The 22,009-nt window shown below is 41.5% G+C and overlaps 1 protein-coding gene across 1 annotated transcript; it reads left to right on the forward strand.

Annotated features, from left to right (window-relative positions):
* Window positions 1-19,011: 19,011 nt before the first annotated feature.
* LOC311062984 (transcription factor Sp4-like) lies at window positions 19,012-21,021 on the forward strand (the record flags this gene model as incomplete). Its single annotated transcript, XM_084082204.1, has 3 exons — window positions 19,012-19,056; window positions 20,177-20,721; window positions 20,850-21,021. 3 exons carry the CDS (start codon window positions 19,012-19,014, stop codon window positions 21,019-21,021), a joined length of 762 nt encoding a protein of 253 aa, XP_083938330.1.
* Window positions 21,022-22,009: the final 988 nt, after the last annotated feature.

Here is a 22,009-nt window from a genome sequence, read left to right on the forward strand (position 1 = left end):
CAGTCTCGGACTGAAGTGAAACTCATATTTATCAGAATCAACTTTATTGTCACAGGTTTACAGGTGTAAAACAGCGAGGGAATTTAGTTTTGTGTTATTTCCACAAAAGAGAAAGGGAAGAAGAAGAAGAAGGGGGCAAGGGGAAGAGAGAGAGAGAGAGATCAACAAAAAAAACTATCTGCATATTTACACATAGTCTTACTATCCGGTGCGGTAGAGGTAAGACATCAGCAGATAGCTTATATACAGTAGATTATATGCTATGGACGTTAGTTAAAGTGTGAGGATAATACAAATCAACACGTTGTACATGGGATTAACCCATGAAGATGCAAGAACGCATCTGTGTGTCATTTTTTGATTCCTTTGGCTATTCAAAAATAGTATATATACAAGCTCATGGCGCTGCACCGAGTGCCGCGCTTTGAGCTTGTAGATCTGCAATTTTGTTTTATCGTAAAAAAATCTTTTAATATATATAATTTTTTAAAAGCGAACATTTGTAATCAAATCTTATTGCTTCTTGGGATCCTGCAAGTCTGCTAAACCCTAACAGTTTTATTATTATTTTTTCTTTTACTTATGTTGCTATATACTGTATCAGTGGTTCTTAAACCTTTTCATGTCAAGGACCTCCCAAAATGATATGTATTTGGCCGCGGACCCCCATCTGAAAATATTTTGTTCCAGGTACCCCAAGAAGCAAAGATTTGAGTTAAAAAAGGATTCAAAAATTTGCAAACATTTCCAAGTTTAAAAAAAATATATAGCAGATCTACAAGCTCATAGCATGGCACTCGGTGCCGCGCTATGAGCTTGTACATCTGTTATTTTTGAAAAGCCCAAAGAAATCTTAAAATGACACAGATTCTGAGGTCTGAATGGGTTAAGATGCAGAGTGTCAGCGTGTGTGGACCTATAGTCCTCATAAAGTGACTGACACTAGTATAATCCACAGGTATAGTACGTAGCAAAAGATCCTGAAGGTGGCGTCAACAAGTGTCACTTGGTAGCGGCGGACATCTTGGTGGGTCATAAACACCTTGAATTAACATTGACTCTTACCCCCCCCCAATATGTCTGCAGCCCCCGTGGTGACGACACGTTGCCAAGCACTATAGGTCCATGAGGAAGAGCAAAAGAACAATCAGTTATCTGTCTGTGGGGTTTGAGCCAGAGAATAAATACTCTCCTTCCTTTCAGGTTCTTCTGTTTCTTGTGGTTCGTTCAGAACGCTGGTTTCTTGAGCCAGAGAATAAACACACTCTTCTTTCTTTTCTGGTTCTACGGCATATGGTTGGTTCAAGGTGTTTGTTGGTTGAGCCAGGGAGTAAACAGGTTCTTCTGCTTGTGGTTTCTTGACGTACTCGTTAGTCTGTTGAGTTCTAGGACCGTCTGCTATCACTGCAGCTTGTGCCAACGGATTCATCTCATTTATCTCGGCATAGATATGATCGTCTGTAGGTTTGTTGGTGCTGCTGGTTCTTCTCTTTGAACAGTGTCTCCAGGTCAACACACCCAGAATAACCACAGTTCCTCCTAACACCATGCCCACTGGAACTGTCCAGTAGACAGTGTATGACTGTGTTGTGTGTGGTGTTGTGTGTGTTGGATGGACAGGTGGGCTTTCTCTGGGCTCAGTCTTAACTTTAAGATACACCCGTTTCTCATAACATTTGGACTCATGATGTTCCTTCCATTTACAGGAGTAAAATCTCTCATCAGACTTTTTCACTCCTGTTATTATCAGTGACTTGTTATCCAGTGAGTCAAAACGATCGTCAGACCTCGTCTTCACTCCGTCTTTAATGAGGTCTTCTTTGTTTCCATCTACATCTAGCCTCCACCATGTGAAGTGGTTCCCCTCAGCTGCAGCATCAGGACAGTTCAGTGTTGCTGTCTGCTTCTCCAGGACCTCAACAATGGGCAATCCTGTCAAATGTGACATGAAACGAGAAAACTTTAAAGGAGTAGTTCACCCCAAAGAAATTACTTATTTTCTATATATATTGAAATTCTTTATTAGGAGTAGCACCTTGAGATGTAGCATCTCGTTTTAGAGGGGATCCTAGGTACATGATACACTTTATAGACTATTTCCAAAAAAAAAACAGAGGGGGAAACAAAACATTAAAACCAATTCAACAAACAATATCAGATATGACAAAACAAGTAAACAACAAGACAGATGACAGGATACACAACAGAACAGGACAGACAGACAGACAGACAGACAGGACAAACAAATAAAACAACAGAGCATGTAAAGCATAAAATGGAACATTAAGTCAAAACAGACAGATCAATATTGTGAATGTCAGTATATTTAGAGTGATTAATAGAGGTTATATGACAATGTTATAGTTATTAATTAGTTATAGACATGTACATACACTCTCAAAATAAGAAGACAGCGTATTTTTGAACAGATAAAAAGATGAAATGGAACGAATATTTGCCGGTAGGTATCAATTACACCACATGAAGCTTTGAATGACCAGGTCATCGGTCAATTACAGACTCTAGGAGACTCTTTGATTTTCCTACCAGAGGCTCCACCGGTCATCAAATTATTGGCTAAGGAATGCAAAAAATGTTTTAATAAAAAGGCTGTAAACTCAAGGCTTCATGGAGTGTGTAATTGATAGAAAATAAGTACTTTTTGGGGGGAACTACTCCTACTCCAGTGTTTTAAAATGTCCAAAGCAAACAGTACCAGAGTTTTTTTTTTTTTTTTTTTTTTTTTTTATTATCCAAACTTTCAGGTGATAGACACTTAACACTCCGGTTTGTTTGCCAAACTAAACACATTCTCACATTGCAAAGTGTAGAGTTGAGGTCAGGTTAAATGTTTCATATCTATCATTTCTTGTCACTAAACATGATCTACAGGCGCACACTGTGACCACTTCCTCTCCTCTAGATCTGCTGTCTACAGCAGTGGTTCTCAACCTGTGGGTCTGGACCCCCAGGGGAGGTCTCCACGGGAATTTGGGGGGTCCCCAGATGACAGTGAAGTGACAATTTAAGGACTTTTAAGACCTTTTTAATACCTCAAAAAGAAGAGAAAGAAAGAAAAGAAAAAGACCATTATTGCATCAAAAGTAATGAAAAAATTACACTATAAAAACTTGTCAAAGAATGGCCAGATTGTCACTCACAACGCCTCGCAACGCAACTCAGTGGAACCAAGTCAAAATGCCTCAACTCCTACATTCCAAGTTCTTATTAGGGTGGGGGGTCCCCAGATCAAATATGATTATTCTGGGGTGTCGTGGCCTGGAAAGGTTGAGAACCACTGGTCTTCTACAGGACCACCGCAGGCGCAGACAGAGCTGATGGCTTTAGTTTCACTTTCTACCAACATGCACAAATCTCAGTTAGTTGATGAAACCTGAGGCAAAAATGTGAGATCAAAGATCATAATGACCAACTTTCCAAAGTAAGTATAATATAAATGTGTAGAGTCTCCCCTATTGAAAAGGTGACAGACACCCTCATAGCTTGGCTGATATCAATAATAAGCCTATTAGACCTACTTACATACTTAAACTTGCTTGATTACTTTACAGTAAAGGGTCAGTATTAATACAATTTACATGTACATGTACTTAAAGATTTGCTTCGAATTTAAAGTGTGTTATAAATTAAAGGTAATATTATTAATTCGACCTACTTACATACTTACTTACTAATCATCAGTATACATTAAATGTTTAGTATGTAGCCCTGAAGGCTACGGTTGTTATAAATAGAATAGACTTCATATTCATCGTGTCAATTGATCTTACCAGCAGACGAACAACAGAAACATCCAGAAAATATGAAGCAGAGAAACACAAACATCTTCACTGCGTGTCAGTGTTGGCAACAATGATGAAATCTACCGATCATGATGAGATGAGGATGTTCACCAAACAGCAAGCGCGCCTGCCCGCCCCGACACTAGGTTCCGTGACATGGTTGATTTGAATCTAAAACAGCTCAGTCCTAATTCTTTGACTCTATTTCTACAGATGATCTGATTGAACATGCCATTGCCTGCCCTGAACACAGATCACGTAACACTCCTTTATCCCATTTAGACCTGAGGCCGATTATAAAAACGCCTTCTAAATCCTGACCTAAGTTTTCTGAAAAATTTCAAATATGTATTAAAAAATTGCAAAACAAATATGTTGCTATATACTATACATAGCACATAGCAACAGGAAAGGTATAGATACAAATAGCAAATAGGGGTTCCTGCCCACAATGGGTTATAAGCCATATTGTAAAGCATGTCAGGTAAATATGAATGTTTGTAAATGTTTTCTAGGTGGTGCTTGTATAAATGCAGTGCATAAACATATTGACATTGAATGTCATCAAAGGGATTGTACATTTCAACCGCTAAATTTGGCAGGAAATGGGGATAGAGATGGGGAGTGACAGGCAGCAAAGGTCGTCGGGGTCGGGATTCGAACCCACGACACGCTGTCAGGCTAGCATTGCAACCTAGGGTGCCTGAACCGCTACGCAGTGGCCCAGTCGAAACAAAACCATTTTAAACCAACTGTTGGTTTCTGCATTGTTTCTTGACAAGGGAAGTAGATAGATTAACATGGACACTGTAAACCACCTATTTATAAATACAAATCAGTGTTGAAGTGAAGTTGTACCTCATTCATGTAAGAAAGCAATACATGTTCTGCAACTTCTGTACTGTTTGCTCTCTCTGTGAATTCACATGAAAGAACAACTCTCATATTTATCTGAATCAACTTTATTGTCACATCACAGGTTTACAGGTGTAAAATAGCGAGGGAATTTAGTTATTTCCATAAAAGAGAACGGGCAGAAGTAGAAGGGGGGCAAGGGGAAGAGAGAGAGAGAGATCAACAAAAACAACTATCAGCATATTTACACATATATTCTTACTATCCGGTGCAGTTAAGGTAAGACATCAGCATATAGCTTATATACAGTAGATTTTATGCTATGGACAATAAGGTGCGAGGATAATACAAATCAACGCATTGTACATGGGATTAACCCATTAAGACAGGGAACGCATCTGTATGTCATTTTTTGATTCCATTGGCTATTCAAAAATAGCAGATATACAAGCTCATAGCGCTGCACCGAATGCCGCGCTATGAGCTTGTAGATCTGCATTTTTTTTTTAATCGTGAAAATCTTTCAATATATACATATTTTAAAAGCGAACATTTGTAACATTTTTTTTTAACTTATGTTGCTCAGTGGTTCTTAAACTTTTTCCTGTCAAAGACCTCCCAAAATGAAATGTATTTGGCCGCGGACCCCCATTTGAAAATATTTTGTTCCAGGGACCCCCAGAAGCAAAGATTTGAGTGAAATGTATTCAAAGATTTGCACACATTTCCAAAATTTTCTTTAAAAAATAGCAGATATACAAGCTCATAGCGCTGCACTCGGTGCCGCGCTATGAGCTTGTATATCTGCTATTTTTGAATAGCCCAAAGCAATCTGACACAGATTTTTTCCCGGTCTAAATGGGTTAAGGTGCAGAGTGTCAGCGTGTGTCGACGCATAGTCCTCATAAGGTATCTGACACTGGTATAATCCACAGGTTGGTCCATGAGGAAGAGCAAAAGAACAATCAGTTATCTGTCTGTGGCCCCCACCTTCACTTAAAGGAGAATTTTGGACTAAGGTTTTCTTACCTTTTCTATGATGTTATGATATCCTAGGATGAATGGTACAGTAGAAAAATGTCATATCTCCATCCCGGGTCCGCCACAGCTTAAAACGTGCGCGGATAGGCCTTGCGTTAGATCACATTTTAATACGTTTTTTTTGTGAGATCTGTTCTGTCCAAAAAAACTAAAAACAAAAACAGAAGTCTCGGTAGACGAGATTGAAATCTCGTCTAGTGAGACTTAGTTTTTTTTTGTTTTTTTTTGCATAGTGTCCTGTCACAATGAACCTCAGATCTAAAAAAAAAAGGAAAAAAAGTCAAAAGCTATTAAAATATGTGATCTAACGCAAGGCCTATCCGCTCAAGTTTTAAGCTGTGGCGGACCCGGGATGGAGTTATGAAATGTTTCTACTGTACCATTCATCCTAAGATATCATAACATCATAGAAAAGGTAAGAAAACCTTAGTCCAAAATTCTCCTATAATGCGGCCCACAGGTTAATATCGGAATGCGATATATTATTGATTTCAGCTGTTACAATTCCAAACATGCAAACATGACCCACCTACTTCAGTCTATATTAGAAGCTTAATGACTACTATCAAAATGTTATTGTCTTTTTTATGTCCAATGTACAGTATTTGTATTTAAGTTCATAAAGTTAACATAAGTATAACTAAATGCATTTGAAATTAAATAATAATTTTACTTTTCAGGATTCTAATAAAAAATAGCACAAAAAAAACAGGATTCCAATTTAAAAAAAAAGGAAAATAGCAGATCTACAAGCTCAGAACACGTCGCACTGCGACGCGTTCTGCTATTTTTGCTACTTTTGTGTGACATAGAATGGCGAAGTTCGGCATTAATTTACGAAAAAAGTTAGAATACGGAGATAAGAGGTTTCCGTACAGTATATGCAATGTGGCCCTCTGGAATTAGTGTGGAAATAGTGGCCCTCTCCATCATCAAAGTTGCCCACCCCTGGTCTGTGGTGTCTGAGCCAGAGAATAAATGCTCTCCTTCCTTTCAGGTTCTTCTGTTTCTTGTGGTTCATTCAGATTGTTGGGTAGTTCAGCCTGTGAGTACACACAGTCCTTTTCAGGTTCTTCTGTTTCTTGTGGTTCGTTCAGAACGTTGGTTGCTTCAGCCACGGAGTAAACACACTCCTTTTCAGGTTCTTCTGTTTGAGTTTTGTTCAGAACATTGGTTTCTTGAGCCAGAGAATAAACACACTCTTCTTTCTTTTCTGGTTCATGTGGTTGGTTTAGGTTGTTTGTTGGTTGAGCCAGGGAGTAAACAGGTTCTTCTGCTTGAGGTTTGTTGACGTACTCGTTGGTTTGTTGAGTTCTAGGACCGTTTGCTATCACTGCAGCTTGTGCCGACTGATTCATCTCGTCTATCTCGGCATAGATATGATCTTCTGCAAGTTTGTCGGTGCTGCTGGTTCTTCTCTTTGAACAGTGTCTCCAGGTCAACACACCCAGAAGAACCACAGTTCCTCCTAACACCATGACCACTGGAACTGTCCAGTAGACAGGGTATGACTGACCCTCAAACGTTTTATTGTCCATTGTATCTGTCTCTTCCTGTGGACTGGGTGTAGTTTGTGTTGTGTGTGGTGTTGTCTGTGTTGTGTGTGGTGTTGTGTGTGTTGGATGGACAGGTGGGCTTTCTCTGGGCTCAGTCTTAACTTTAAGATACACCCGTTTCTCATAACATTTGGACACAAGAGGTTTCTCACAGTTACATAAGTACATTTTCTCATCAGACTTTTTCACTCCTGTTATTATCAGTGACTTGTTATCCAAGGAGTCAAAGCGATCGTTAGAACTCGTCTTCACTCCGTCTTTAATGAGGTCTTCTTTCTTTCCATATACATCTAGCCTCCACCATGTGAAGTGGCTCCACTCAGCTGCAGCATCAGGACAGTTCAGTGTTGCTGTCTGATTCTCCAGGACCTCAACGCTGGAAGTTCCTGTTAAATGTGACATGAAACAAGAAAACTTTAAAGGAGCAGTTCACCCAAAAAAAATACTTATTTTCTATCAATTACACACCCCATGAAGCCTTGAATTCATGGAGATGATTTCGTTTTCATCGTATTGTCAAAAGCATACAGTACCAGAGTTTTATTTTATTTTATTGTTTTAGATGATGTAACAATTAAGCTGGTTTCGCTGTTTTGTTTAATCCAAACTTTAAGGTCATAGACACTTAATCGCCCCCCGCCCAGACCCCAACCCATCATGCTTCCTCCAGTTTGTTTGCCAAACTAAACACATTCTCACTCACTTTGCAAGGCGTAGGGTTGAGGTCAGGTTGAATGTTTCACATCTATCATTTCCCATGAGTAAACATGATCTACACTACAGGCTACACTGTGACCACTTCCTCTCATCTAGAACTGCTAAGAACCACCACAGACAGAGCTGATGGCTTTAGTTTCACTTTCTACCAATATGCACAAACCTCAGGTTTGTGCATATTGGTAGAAAGTGAATGAAAGTTGATGAAACCCGAGGCAAAAATGTGAGATCAAAGATCATAATGACTAACTTTCCAAAGTAAGTATATAAATGTATAGGGTCTCCCCTATTGAAAAGGTGACAGACACCCTTGTAGCTTGGCTGATACCTATAATAAGCCTAATAGACCTACTTATACATACTTACACTTGCTTGATTACTTTACAGTAAAGGATCAGTATTAATTACATTTACGTGTACATGTACTTTAAGATTTGGTTCAAATTTAAAGTGTGTTATAAATTAAAGGTAATATTATTATTATTACTTCGACCTACTTACATACTTACTAACTAATCATCAGTATAAATTAAATGTACATGTATGTGGCCCTAAAGGCTACGGTTGTTATAAATAGAATAGACTTTATTCATATATAGTGTTAATTGTTCTTACCAGCAGACGAACAACAGAAACATCCAGAAGATATGAAGCAGAGAAACACAAACATCTTCACTGTGTGTCAGTGTTGGCAACAATGAGGAACACTACCGATCATGATGAGAAGAGGATGTTCACCAAACAGTGCCCGCCCGCCCGCGGGGGGGGCTTTTGAGGGCTTTTGACTTATCATACAGTACATAGAAAAGTTTATGTTTGTAGTTCTACAGAGACCTGCAGAGATGGAGGTTGCAAAGAGGTGAGAACAGGTGTTCTTTACAAGGCAAAGGGTTGAGGTCAGGTTGAAGCTTTCACCTCTATTATTTCCCATCAATAAACATGATGTACAGACCACACCGTCACCACTCCCTTTCCTCTGGTGCTGCTGTCTACAGAACCACAGCAGACAGAGCTGATAGCTTTAGTTTCACTTTACCAACATTTACAAACCCGAGGCAAACATGCAATCATGAAAAGTTTGGGAACCCAGGCCTACTGCACCAAAATAACTAGTCTGCCTGTTATATCAGTGAGGAGGAATCAGCATTTAGTTTTTATTGGTATAAATCTATTTTACAAAAGCTATATTATAGTATATAATATAGTATATGCTGTAGGATGGGAGTATATGCAGTATATGCTGCTTTGCTGGAATGTTGGTAACCACTGACTGCACCTGCTCACAAACATGGCTCACCCTGCAGGGTCCAGACTTTCATAATGAATTAAGTGGACCTGCTTTTTGCTTAAAGGGATTGTAGGCGAGTTCAGAGATAAAAAAGAAAAGAAAAAACTGTTGTCAAACACCGCCCCTCCACTCCCCCTCCCCCCTCCTCATCAGCAGTTTGTTTCCCCGACCGAAAATAGGTTGCTTTATTCGGATACGATGCACGTCACTGCCTGCCTGGTCCGCCCCTGCCGGTTCTCTGAATTTTTATTTTTAAATAGGCTCTGTCATGATAAATTGACCACATACAGTATATGAAGTTAAACAACTAAATTCTATCCAACGATATCTTAAAAGTAAATTCTGTGGCTCAATAAAGAAGTTTGAGAGCGTTTTAAAACCGAAAGTTAAAAGTTAAAACTGCCCACAGAAAACAATGGCGGCTCGTTCCATTTTTGTCGGCTGCACTCGGTTTTACTCGGAACAGTTCACACGGACACGGACGCGTACGGACGCGAACATGCGTGCGTTAATTTACGTCCCGGACAAACATAAACTGTAGGGAAAATACGGATTTCAGAAAGAGGACTGTGTTTCAATGCAGGAAAACACCCCAGCATCATTATATAGTGGCTGATAGAGGGGGAAAAAATATATATATATAAATATTTTTTTAAATTTAGGCTTAATGGTGCCTAGAATCCCTTTAAGTAAAAGTATCAATACTGCAATGTAGTATCAATACTGCAATGTAGCCTGGCATTGGCTAGAGTGATAACGTGAATCCACGTTATCACTCTGGCCAATGCCAGAATGTCCCATTTCACAAGTTTTCAAATGTATACAAATCTTTTGAAAATAGCAGATCTACAAGCTCACAATGCTTCGCGAAGCATTGTGAGCTGCTATTTTCAAATGGACGAAATGTATATAGGACTGAAGTGGTTAATGTAGCCTATGTTGTGTAATGAAAATAAAAAGTTACTTTACACCACTGCTACTGTGCTCCACATGTTTGGAACAAGCTTCAAAAACCCCTATAAGTTGTCCACTAGCAAGTTCACATTTTTGAGGGTGATGACGTGCATGAGAGAGATGCGTTAGCTACAGTACTTCCTCAAACAGACTTCACACCTCTCACACCCATGTCTCACACCCATGTCTCGGAAACGCTGAGAATAGGCTGCTGTGCATTAGTAAATGTGTTACATACACTTATTGGTGACGTGCATGAGAGCCATGAACTAAAACCACACTGCAAACACATGCATGAGAAACACAGATAGAGAAGCTGTTTCCTTCTGCTGTTGTGTGGTATTAAAAGTGTTACTGTATGTATTTTTTTCATGAGTGTTGTTCAAGTATTTGCTTTTAGGCCGGTATCCACCAAGGTGCTCGGACAACTGGCTCCTGCATATGACAGACGCCCAGAGATATTCATATTCTTGTCTCATTTGTTTCATTGGGTTCTCTTTACGCAGCTTTCAGCTTCATTCAGTTCTCATTAACCTTAAACTGGGTTTAAATGTCTACATAAATTAGTTCCATTTACATTATGTAGATTTAGCAACAGGAACAATAATAGAATCATTACCAGAATTAAACCTCTGTATTAAGTATGTGTATGTGTATGTGGCCCGAATACACTGAACTGTAGTTATAAATAGATTTTCTATACATATATGCAGGTAGCGTCACACAAAAAACATCAAAAGTAGCATTTCCACAAGCTTGAAGCTTGTAGATCTGCTACATTTGAATTTAAATCCTGAAAAGCAACGGTTTTGGACATTTGGACATATGGGGTTTCCACCCGACAGAGACGATAGTATAAACCATTGGTTCTCAAAGTGGGGTCCAAATGGACCCTTATGGGTCTGTAACTCTGAGAGTGTACAAATGGAACCAAATGGACCCTAACGGGTCCATTTGGTTCCATTTGTACACTCTCAGAGTTAAATTAACATTGATTTTACAATATAAATTGCGGTCCAAGTGATAGAAATGCCATTAAATGGGGGTCTGTAGCCTAATGCATGCCAAACTGGGGGTCCTTGAAATTAAAATGATTGAGAATCACTGCTAGAGCTGTAAAAAATCTTCTCTTATGGGGGTCCCTGGCATATCTTTTGAAATGGGGGTCCGCGGGCTAATAAGTGTCAATTTGGGGGTCCTTGACATGAAAAAGTTTGAGAACCACTGGTATAAACTATGTTTCAGACACAACTAATGAGATGATACAAAAGTAGAATGAGACTTAGGGAACAGAACAGACACCTTGAGACAAAACACATGCCATTTATTTAGTGAAGAGGTTGTTTGTCTCCTCACAGTGATGGTGAAGAAAGAGAACTTGGAAAGACACTTTCTAACAAATCATTTGACCAGACTTCTGCAGCCGAGAAAAAAAAGAAAGAGGTGAAATCTCAGACATATTATTCTTGCATTGATTTTAAAAAGAAAAGTTTGAAATCTTGTTTGAAATGTCTAAAAGTGTCCACAGCCCTCCTCAGAGACAGACATGGTGCCATCTTGTAATGAGCATGATCGAGGGCCAAATATATGAAGATAGGTTGAAAATGGGTGAAAGTGGTCCTTCAACTACTACCTATTTTGGGCATTTAGGGTGCTTAGATCTGCTACTTTTGATTTTTTTTTCTTTTTTCTTTTTATCCTGAAAAGTCACAGTTTTGGACAAAATTAGGTTTCCACCCGACAGGGAACGCATGTGTAACCACTTAAACCATTATTTTATACTCTGGCTATTCAAAAATAGCAGATATAAAAGCTCATAGCGATATGAGCTCGTAGTTCTATTTTTTTTTAAATCGTGAAAATGTGTGCAAATCTTTTAATATATATTTTTTTTCGAGCACATTTTTTTTACTCAAATCTTTGCTTCCGGGGGTCCCTGGAACAAAATATTTTCAGATGGGGGTCCGTGGCCAAATACATATAATGTTGGGGGTCCTCCTTGACATGAAAAGGTTTGAGAACCACTACAAGTGTTTCAGAAAACTGTTAGGATTTAGAAGACATTTGTAGAATCGTATCTCAGGTCTTAATGGGTTAATAGGCAAACATTTGGCAAAGAGATTTGGTGTAGAGAGAAAAAGGGTGGCGACCAGGTATAGACCCCTGGAGACCCAAGTATACAGTATATGGTTTAGGTGGTTAAAATGGTCAACTGGACTACTGGAGTGAAGCCCAAACCTCCGGGCTTTGATGAAGCTTTAAAATGGGTCAGTTCTAATCTTAAAGGGTACACAGCAGATGGTGGATGTTAATGGTTTATTGTCCAAGCCAAAGATCATGGACTACGGTGTCCCACAGGGGAGTGTACTGAGGGTCACGCTTCTCTGCCTTCCATACATCAATGACCTAAATTCAGCTTTGCTAACATGACCTCTTCTTGTACACAGATGATACTACCTTGCTCATCTCAGACAAAGACAAAGAGTGTGGCTAAAACAAAACCAACATACTCTCACACTCCCACAACGTACTATAGTGACTTCACGTCCGTCTCGGTCACTCCTGCATTCCTGGAATGCAGACGTACCGTTCTAAAACCAGAGACATAAAAGGGTCAACAGTCAAACCGACGGAGGTGCAGCGTCTAAAGGGGACTTGAGCCACGGCCGAGCCGAAGGTTGCGAACAAAACGTATTCTTGTTGATGTGTCATAAGTTTATACCACACACATTAATTTTTCCGCTGTGCTTTCTAAAGATTTCTTCAATATTGTTTTTTTTACATAACTGCTTTATTTAGATAGTGTAGGAGAGAGTAGAGCGACAGGAGATACGTGAGACAGAAGCTGGATTCAGTGTACTAACTGTCCTACCAAGCACCCTATAGTTAATTTATTGATTTTACCACTTTCACCCTGGTGTCCGAAATTTGGGCAAAGAAATAGCAGATCTACAAGCTGTACATCTGTGAAAATAGCAAGTGTGTAAATCTGTTATTTTTGTTATTTGTTGTACGACAGTAAGTATATAGGGCTTAAGTGGTTAACAATATGTATCAGAAGCATGTTCACATACATTTGTTTAATCAAATCAATTCATTCAAGAAACTATTAATCTAATCTATTAATTTAGTCTCTGAATTCCAGCATCATGGCTCACTTCATTAATGGGCTGAGTGAAGGTTTGATGAAATACTTAATACTAGTTAATGGTCCTTTGTCCTCTAGAGCAGTGATTCTCAACCTTGTTAATTTCAAGGACCCCCCACTTTAGGCCACAGACCCCCCATTTGATAGGATTTATTTTTTCTTTTATCTCTGGGATTCCAATCTATTAATTTAACACTGAGATGTACACATATAGGTCCGTAAGGGTCTGTTTGGTTCCTATTAATCATTCATTTAACTGGGGACCCCCCTGGAACCTCCTAAATGACCCCTGGGGGCCCCGGGAACCTTACGTTGAGCTCTAGAGAACAGCAGAATTATAGGGAGGTTTCCGCTGATGTCAGGATCAAAATCCACATCCATTTTCTTCTCATTTTACACAAACCAGAGAACTGAGTTTGGTTTGTGATTGCACAGAGAAAAATAGAAAGAATAATATCAGGGAACAGATTAGATATAATTAGATAATGATATTTAACATAATATAAATATAATGATTACTCAGTTTACATTTGTCATATTTCACGACAATTCAGACAACTCTCTCTCCTCAAGCACTTTCTCTCCTCTCCCCCTCTCCCCCTCTCTCCCCATTCTTATTCCAAGCATAATACTTTGAAAGCCACTGGGACGATTAGGGAAGACGCACCGACACCAAAATGTAATTATAATGTCGTTAAATTGTAATTAAAAACGAGGCCATCATAAGCCCAGTGGGGCCGTCAGGCTAGCCGGCTCAGCATTCTACTGGGCCTGGCGTTACGGTGAGAAACGTTTGCACTCAGGGACCAGTTGACACCACTGTCATAATCGGGACAGAGGTAAATTGGTTGGATGTACTCATTAGAGGGGAAGGGTTAAGCGAGGCTAATTTATGCTCCGTCGCACGCAGCGAAAATAGCAGACCTACAAGCCCTCAACTTGGCTTGAACATCTAAAAGCGGCCGCTACACACTTCAGAATGGTAATTGTGTGAAGCAAAGCAAGTATCTCACCTATGTTTAAAAGTATTCAATAATTGAATCAATGCAGATAATATCTCAGGATCCGCATAAGACCGGTGTGGCTCAAACGTGGTTCTGTCAGGACAACTCATAAATGGATAAAGACAACTCATGAAGGATAAGATATATTTATTGAATATAAAATTAGCAATATATTTATTATGGTTTGGCGATGAATTGGATCTGCTTTTAGGTACTCTGATAAAACACATCTCCCAACCATAGGGACTCCGAACCCCCTGTACATAAACAGCGGATCCAAAACAACAGGTGCATGGGGTGGTGGAGGGTGAGCAGCAATTTTAGCAACAGCAATGAACAGCAGCACAGCAGCAGCAACAGTGTGTGTGAAGTGCAACCTTCCAGCTTAAATAGAGCGGTCTGAGAATGAAATGAGTGTGAGTGGATGAGTACGTGGAGCTGACACGGTCCAATGGTAGGCCACCAACAACTGCACTGAGTTCCCTGACAGAACATGCTCTGCGCATGTCTGTGACAGGCACGACGCTCATGTCTCGGACTTCGTGTGGCCGCAGCCTGTCATCTGTCAGCCGTCTTTAACATGCCGGTAAAGAGCCATTCACACTGAGCACTACAACTATAACCATAACTATATTGTTTAAACGTACAAATTAACCCGATACCGTTCACTATCGTATTTGTAATAGGTGTGGCGTGAACACTGCCATCCACTTGACTTGGAACGATTTTTTTCAACTATATCTTTATAGTTCTAGTTATAATGTTTGGTGTGAATGGGCCTTGTGACTCCACATTTGTGCAAGGTTCCAGCCCCGATAAAGAAAAAACATGGTTTGGGATTTGCTTTGGACACACAGACTAACAACAAAACAGACAACAGACAGACTTGGCGTAAAAATCAAAACATGAAAAAATAGCTTGTGGTTTTCTGATCTCTCACAGTTTCTGAACGTGCACTGTTCAGAGTCAGACACAAGGACGTTGGCCGACCCCTTGTAGCTCCATGAGTATCACCTGTCCCTGCGGATCCGTGTTCGGCTTAATCCAGTTTGTTTTCTCCTCTGCAGCTCCAGGTGCATGGGAGCTCAGAGCATCCCGAACCAGCTGGCCAACATGGCTTGCTGGCTCTCCGTGACAAGACAGCGATCCAGCTCAGGAGAATACAGGGCCCTCCTGCCAGACGCCGATACACGCGGCAGCGGTATGCACTACGCACGGCAGGCTTTTCATGTACAATAGGCCCAGCTGGAGTGTTCCAACAGCCTGTTAAGTCACAAACCTAGATAGATCACCTCTCCGCTGAACATGTGGACACGGCCAAGTATGTCTTCTCCGGAGAGAGCAAGAGGGCTTCTTCTCTGCCTCTCTCTCTCTGTCTCTCTCTCTCTCTCTCTCTCTATTGATCTCTCAGCTGCAGGCTTACAGTGGGCCTGAGCTTCATCCTGGCAACGCGGTCTGGAACCCCGCAGAGAGAAAGCTTTGCCTCGACCGGAGGCATACGAGAGATAAAATACCTCCGGGAATGTGGTGGTACAGTATACCAAGGTCTCCAATCAGTCACCTTGTGTGGTTCTGCTCCGCTGGTTTAACGTGAACAATGCACAATGGAGGCCGGGGAATGCTGAGCTTGTGCGGTCGTTATATTTAGCGCCCGTTCCTGGTGAGAAAACTGCAATTCCTTCAGCTTCATTCTATTCCGTATGGTTTTGAGACGTTATTTTTGTCGAGAGAGATGTTTGTGGATAGTGTGGATGATAGTGAATAAAGTTTTTTTTTTGGCCGTCGTAGGGTACGTTCACACTAGCTGCCTATAAAGAAAGAAAAGGCACCTCCTTTTTACATTAAATCAAATGAGAAATTACCAAAACACCGCTTTTAGAAGGCGCTGATCAGAGCGCTTGGTAGCCGTTACTGAATATAATCCGTGGTGAACAGTAATGAAGTACACTTGAGTACCTAAGTACATTTCTTCAGTACCGGTATCTATACTTTATTTGAAGCTCTGGAAGCTTATGACTTTCAGTGCATTGCATTCAAAGACAAATATTTTTACGTAGATACTCCCGAAACCCAAACTTGCCAAAATATATTATGATCATCATTCATCAATCATTGTGATGTCATCACAATGCGTGCACTTGTAGATTGGCTATTTTCAATATTTTTTGAAAATTGACTTGGTTAGGAATAAAATATTGGGACACATCATCAGTACTGTGCCTTTGAATCATTTGTTGTTTCAGCCTTTCAAATCTCAGACCGACGGCTAGGAAATCTTGGACGACACTAAAAAGACCGTCGATATCTTTGTTATTATAGCAGATATTAACTGTTTGTTCATTGTTTGCTCATTAAGGTCCTTGCTTCCCTTTTGTCATTGCTTCCTTTCTTCCTCCCATCCATCCATCCTCCCGTGCCTCCTTCTCCACTCCCCTTCATCTCCTTGAGAAACAACTTGTTAGACATGCACTTTAAAGCTCATTTCCCTGTGCAGCAGAACAGCCTCAGCCACAATGATTTCCCTTGGTTGGTGTGGGAGGTTGACTGCCAACTAGCCAATACACATATTGAATTAGAGCCCAACCGACGCCAGATTATTGGGTCCAATGCCGATGCCGAGTCCAAGACCACCGATGAATGATGTTTTGGCTGCAAAATCTTTTAAATCAATTTAAAAAAAGCCCCAAAAGAGAAGTCTGAAGAAGTTTTGATTGATCGAAAACTTTATTAGTCAGAAATGTAAACAGCATGTGGTGCAGTCAGACATTAAGGCTAAAAGGATAACGCATAAATGTCATGGGGTCTTCCATTTTTCTCCCATTGTGGCCTATACTGTATGTATTCAATTAATCAACATAGCATACAAGAATAACACAACAATACATCAACAAATACAATTCACTATATATGTACAAAGGAGGAAAAGTTCACATGAAAAACAGTGGCAGTGAATGACACCACAGTGAATAAATACATCCCTTCAGGGGGATTAGGCACCTCCGCTACGAGTCAGTGCCTAATCACCCTGTCGGGATTTATTCATCAATAATGACCGGCTATCCGTCAATTATCCCTTGCGTAATGGATGGTGTATCAGGGCATTCCATCACATTTTGGTGGCAGAGCAGTAGAGATCCTCATGAAGCCACATGTGGATCCTGTGATTTCATTTCTGGCACAACCTGTTAACTTTGTACCTGGGTGTTGTTGGCCATTATGTTTACGGACTGTTAGCTCTGGCCACTGTTAAGCAAACTGGCTGTGATGACATTGGACTCTGGGGTCCAGACAGGGCTTCCTGGTCCACCCAGCGGGAAATGAGCAGCACCTGCATCACTGCACACCCTTCACTCCCCCTACTCCCATGAGCACACGCACACGTGCACACACGCACGCACGCACGCACACGCTCTCTCACACACACACACACACACACACACACACACGCACACAAACATGCACACTCACACGCACACGCACGTTTCTTTATTTGGGTTTTCGATTAACCCACTATGACCTGAAAACGATTATACAAATGTATTCTAAATCCAGTTTTCGGAAAAAACTTAAGTTGCTATATCAGTGTATGGTGCTCAAACCTTGTCATGTCAAGGACCCCCACAATGATTTGGCCAGCAGACACCCATTTCAAAATATTTTGTTCCAGGGACCCCCGGAAGCAAATATTTGAGTTAAAAATGTAAGCTTTAAAAAAATATATATATATATTGAAAGATTTTTTTTAAATAGCAGATCTACAAGCTCATAGTGTGGCACAAAGTGACGTGCTATGAGCTTGTATATCTGCTATCTTATAATAGCCAAAGTATAAAATAATCGTTAAAGTGGTTACAGATGCTTTCCCGGTTTTAACAGGTTAAAGACATAAATTCCAAATGCGATGCAAGATCATGATCACTATATTGTCTGTATAACAACAAGCTAGACACAGGCGGAATACCAGGTATGGATAAAGGTGACAGCGTCTTTACCATGTAAAATGACTGGCAATAATGGCAGACACAGAAGAATATTTGACTTTCTTTGCCTTTCTTTAGGCCAGTCCGACAATTTGTAGTCCTCACACACACACACACACACACACACACACACACACACACACACACACACACACACACACACACACACACACACACACACACACACATCTTATGGACATGCCCTAAGGTGTCAAATATCAAAGCAGTTTCGCAATTATACCCACTATGCAGAGATGGCATGTGCAAGTGGTTGGTATTTCATTATTTTACTGCTAAAGCGTGTTGTGGGGGCATTTGGCCCTCACAAGTATAGTAATACAAATATACGTGCACACATGCATGCACGCACACACACACAAAACTCATGCAAAGACACGCACGTTCATCATGCACTCACACAGGGATGCGTGGTCAATGAAGCATGCTAACATACAGACTAACTGGATTGTCATGCAAATGTCTGCCGACACACACAGCCACAGTGAGATACGTACACACATACACTACTACACACTGGATTATATCCTCTCTCTCTCTCTCTCTCTTTTCATGGCACACACATCTTCCAAAGTGCCTGCAGTCACAATTTAAAGCCTTCCACAATAGCTTCCGGAAAGAGAGAGAGAGAGCATAGACTTATAAACATGACGGAGGCCTATAAGCCCGACGTATTCTTCATCCGTACGGAGGTGCCGCGTGTGACAAACATCGCAGTCCACAAGCTTGCGTCGCATCCCGGACGAGAACCTATGGGAGCTTGTAGATCGGCTATTTTGGTGGCACGTGCCGCCGCTGTACGACGGAGTATATATCAGGCATAACTCATGGTAAACAGCCCAGGGGGTGCCCAGCGCATTAGAGGGGGATTAAACAGGTAGCAGGGCTGCATCACCCCAGCAGCATCAATACTGTCCCGGATGTTTGAAAAAGGAGAGTCATGTCAGCGTTGCCAGATTTTGCGAGAGAAAAAATAAGCGACCGGGTGTCACAGTCTGAGTCAAGGCAGAATGTAATGTAGGACCCAAATGCAGGAGAGACAGAGGCTGAACGGGTCGATTCACAGGGTTTATTAAAGGATTAGTTCACCCAAAAAATGACTTATTTTCTATCAATTGCACACCCCATGAAGCCTTGAATCCATGGATTTATTTTTGTTTTTGTGGCATTCCTAAACCAATAATTTGATTCCCGTCTCCTACCGGCTAATGCATCCGGTAGGAGACACAAAGTAGATTATTTGTGTCTCCTACCGGATACACACCCAGTCATCAAATTATTGGCTTAGGGGTGACGGGTGACGGCTTAGGGGTGACGCGAGACTACGTTGACCCGACCAGAAGTACGTGTGTTGTTTTTTTTCATTGTGTGTAGAAGAAACGTTGTGGTGAAAAATGTGTGATAAACGAGGTAAAATGTATCAAATAGAGTCTGTACGGCTGTCGATAAATGAACAGCTGACGTCGGTGGGAGAGGATATATTGTCTGTTTTGGAAAAACAGCATGGTGATGTTTGTTGTGTGAAGCCTGTCAGAGTGGTTGTGTTGGAGCGCCTCAGTGCGGCTGCAGAGTTCATGTGCAACCTCATCCAGAGAGACAGTAGAAACTCGGCTGGAGAGACAAAACAAACTGCTGCACATGATGCTACAGCCACACATCAAACTACACAGAGCAGAGGTTTCCCCTGAACATGAGGAGAGGAGCCCCAGTATGGTCCAGGAGGAACCACAACCTCCACAGATTAAAGAGGAAGAGGATAGACAGGGCCGAAAATGGAAAATTCCCCCTGGAAAACAATGTGGTCAACCACAGGGTCAGGAGGGGATCAAAGTTCAGTCGTCGCCGGTGACGGTCACGCTGGGCAACGTGGTGCCGGGGTCGTCGCTGAGCCCGGACCAGCTGGGCTCGCTCCAGAGCTCCTCGGACCAGGAGGGTCCTCCCAGCAAGAGGCTTCGCAGAGTGGCCTGTTCCTGCCCGAACTGCCGTGATGGAGAGGGGAGGAACAGTGGCCACCCCTCGAAGAAGCAGCACATCTGCCACATGGAGGGCTGTGGGAAGGTGTACGGCAAGACGTCCCACCTGAGGGCTCACCTGCGCTGGCACACCGGGGAGAGGCCCTTCGTCTGCAACTGGATCTTCTGCGGCAAGAGGTTCACCAGGAGCGACGAGCTGCAGAGACAACGGAGAACACACACAGGGGAGAAACGCTTCAAGTGTCCCGAGTGCTCCAAGCGCTTCATGCGCAGCGACCACCTCTCCAAGCACATCAAGACGCACCAGAACAAGAAGGGCGGGGCCTCGGTGGCAATCACCTGGAGGACGACGCCCCCGAGGGCCTTAGTTCCTCCCCCCGCATCGTCACCGTGGCGACCCTGTCCCAGGAGGAGGACTCCGCCCCGGCCACGCCGACCGCCTCGAACCACCTGGAGGGGGAGGAAGAGGAGGAGGAGGAAGAACAGGAGGAGTGTGTGTGTTGCAGGAACAGTGGCGACCCCTCGAAGAAGAAGCAGCACATCTGCCACATGGAGGGCTGTGGGAAGGTGTACGGCAAGACGTGGGGAGAGGCCCTTCGCCCTTCGTCTGCAACTGGATCTTCTGCGGCAAGAGGTTCACCAGGAGCGACGAGCTGCAGAGACACCGGAGAATATAACAACTAGTCTTTGCCGGATTGAGGATGTGGCAGTATTGACGTCTGAATATATATGGAAAGTGTATTTGAATGTGCGTATATGGGTATATGCGCGCATGCAGGTGTATATCTTACACACACTTTCACATATATGTGATGGTGTGGGTAAGTATGAAGTCATGAATGTAAATATTGAAACATATATATTTTTTTGCTCTGACTAATACAAACCAATTAAGTAGTTTTGAATGTAAAAGTGGATCATTTTCAGTGGTCATACAATATGAATTTTGTAACTTCGAATAACTTAAAAAATGTATGAAGGATAGGCATAAATAAGCTATGAGCTTCTGCCTATGCCTTTTCGATCTTACAGAATGAAGTAGTAAATTACAGTGTGTTATGTTTTGTGATTATGTTGATGTGGATCGAAATAAACTAACTAAACTAAACTAAAACTAAACTAAACTAAACTAAACTTAGGAATGCCACAAAAACAAATATAAATCCATGAATTCAAGGCTTCATAGGGTGTGCAATTGATAGAAAATAAGTACTTTTTTGGGTGAACTCCTCCTTTAACTCAAAAGGTAGAAATACAAACTATAAGCACAGGACCTACTACATATAACATAAGACAATGAACCAGCACTGGTACAGTCAGTGCAAACACAGGGTTTAAATAGACAGGGAAATAACAAGACACAGGTGAACTCAACAGACAATCAACACTGGGATAGGCTGGGGGACTAAGAGGACACAGGAGGAGAACAAGACTAATCAAAGGGTGGGTGAGACAAGACAGTCAACAGCTACAAAGAGAACAGGAAACAAAGGAACAATACTACAAAATAAAGGTACACAAAAGCAGGGCAACAACGGAGTCACAAAGACTAGATACAGAACAAAGGCCTAATAAGTCCAAGACCTTAAAAGGGCAGTCACGGATACAGAACAATCCTAATAAGTCCAAGACCTATAAGGGCAGTCAAAGGCTAAATAATAAAGACAAAGTC

This window comes from Gymnoscopelus microlampas (genome assembly GCF_963454915.1).
Source record: "Gymnoscopelus microlampas genome assembly, chromosome: 16".
NCBI lineage: Eukaryota > Metazoa > Chordata > Actinopteri > Myctophiformes > Myctophidae > Gymnoscopelus > Gymnoscopelus microlampas.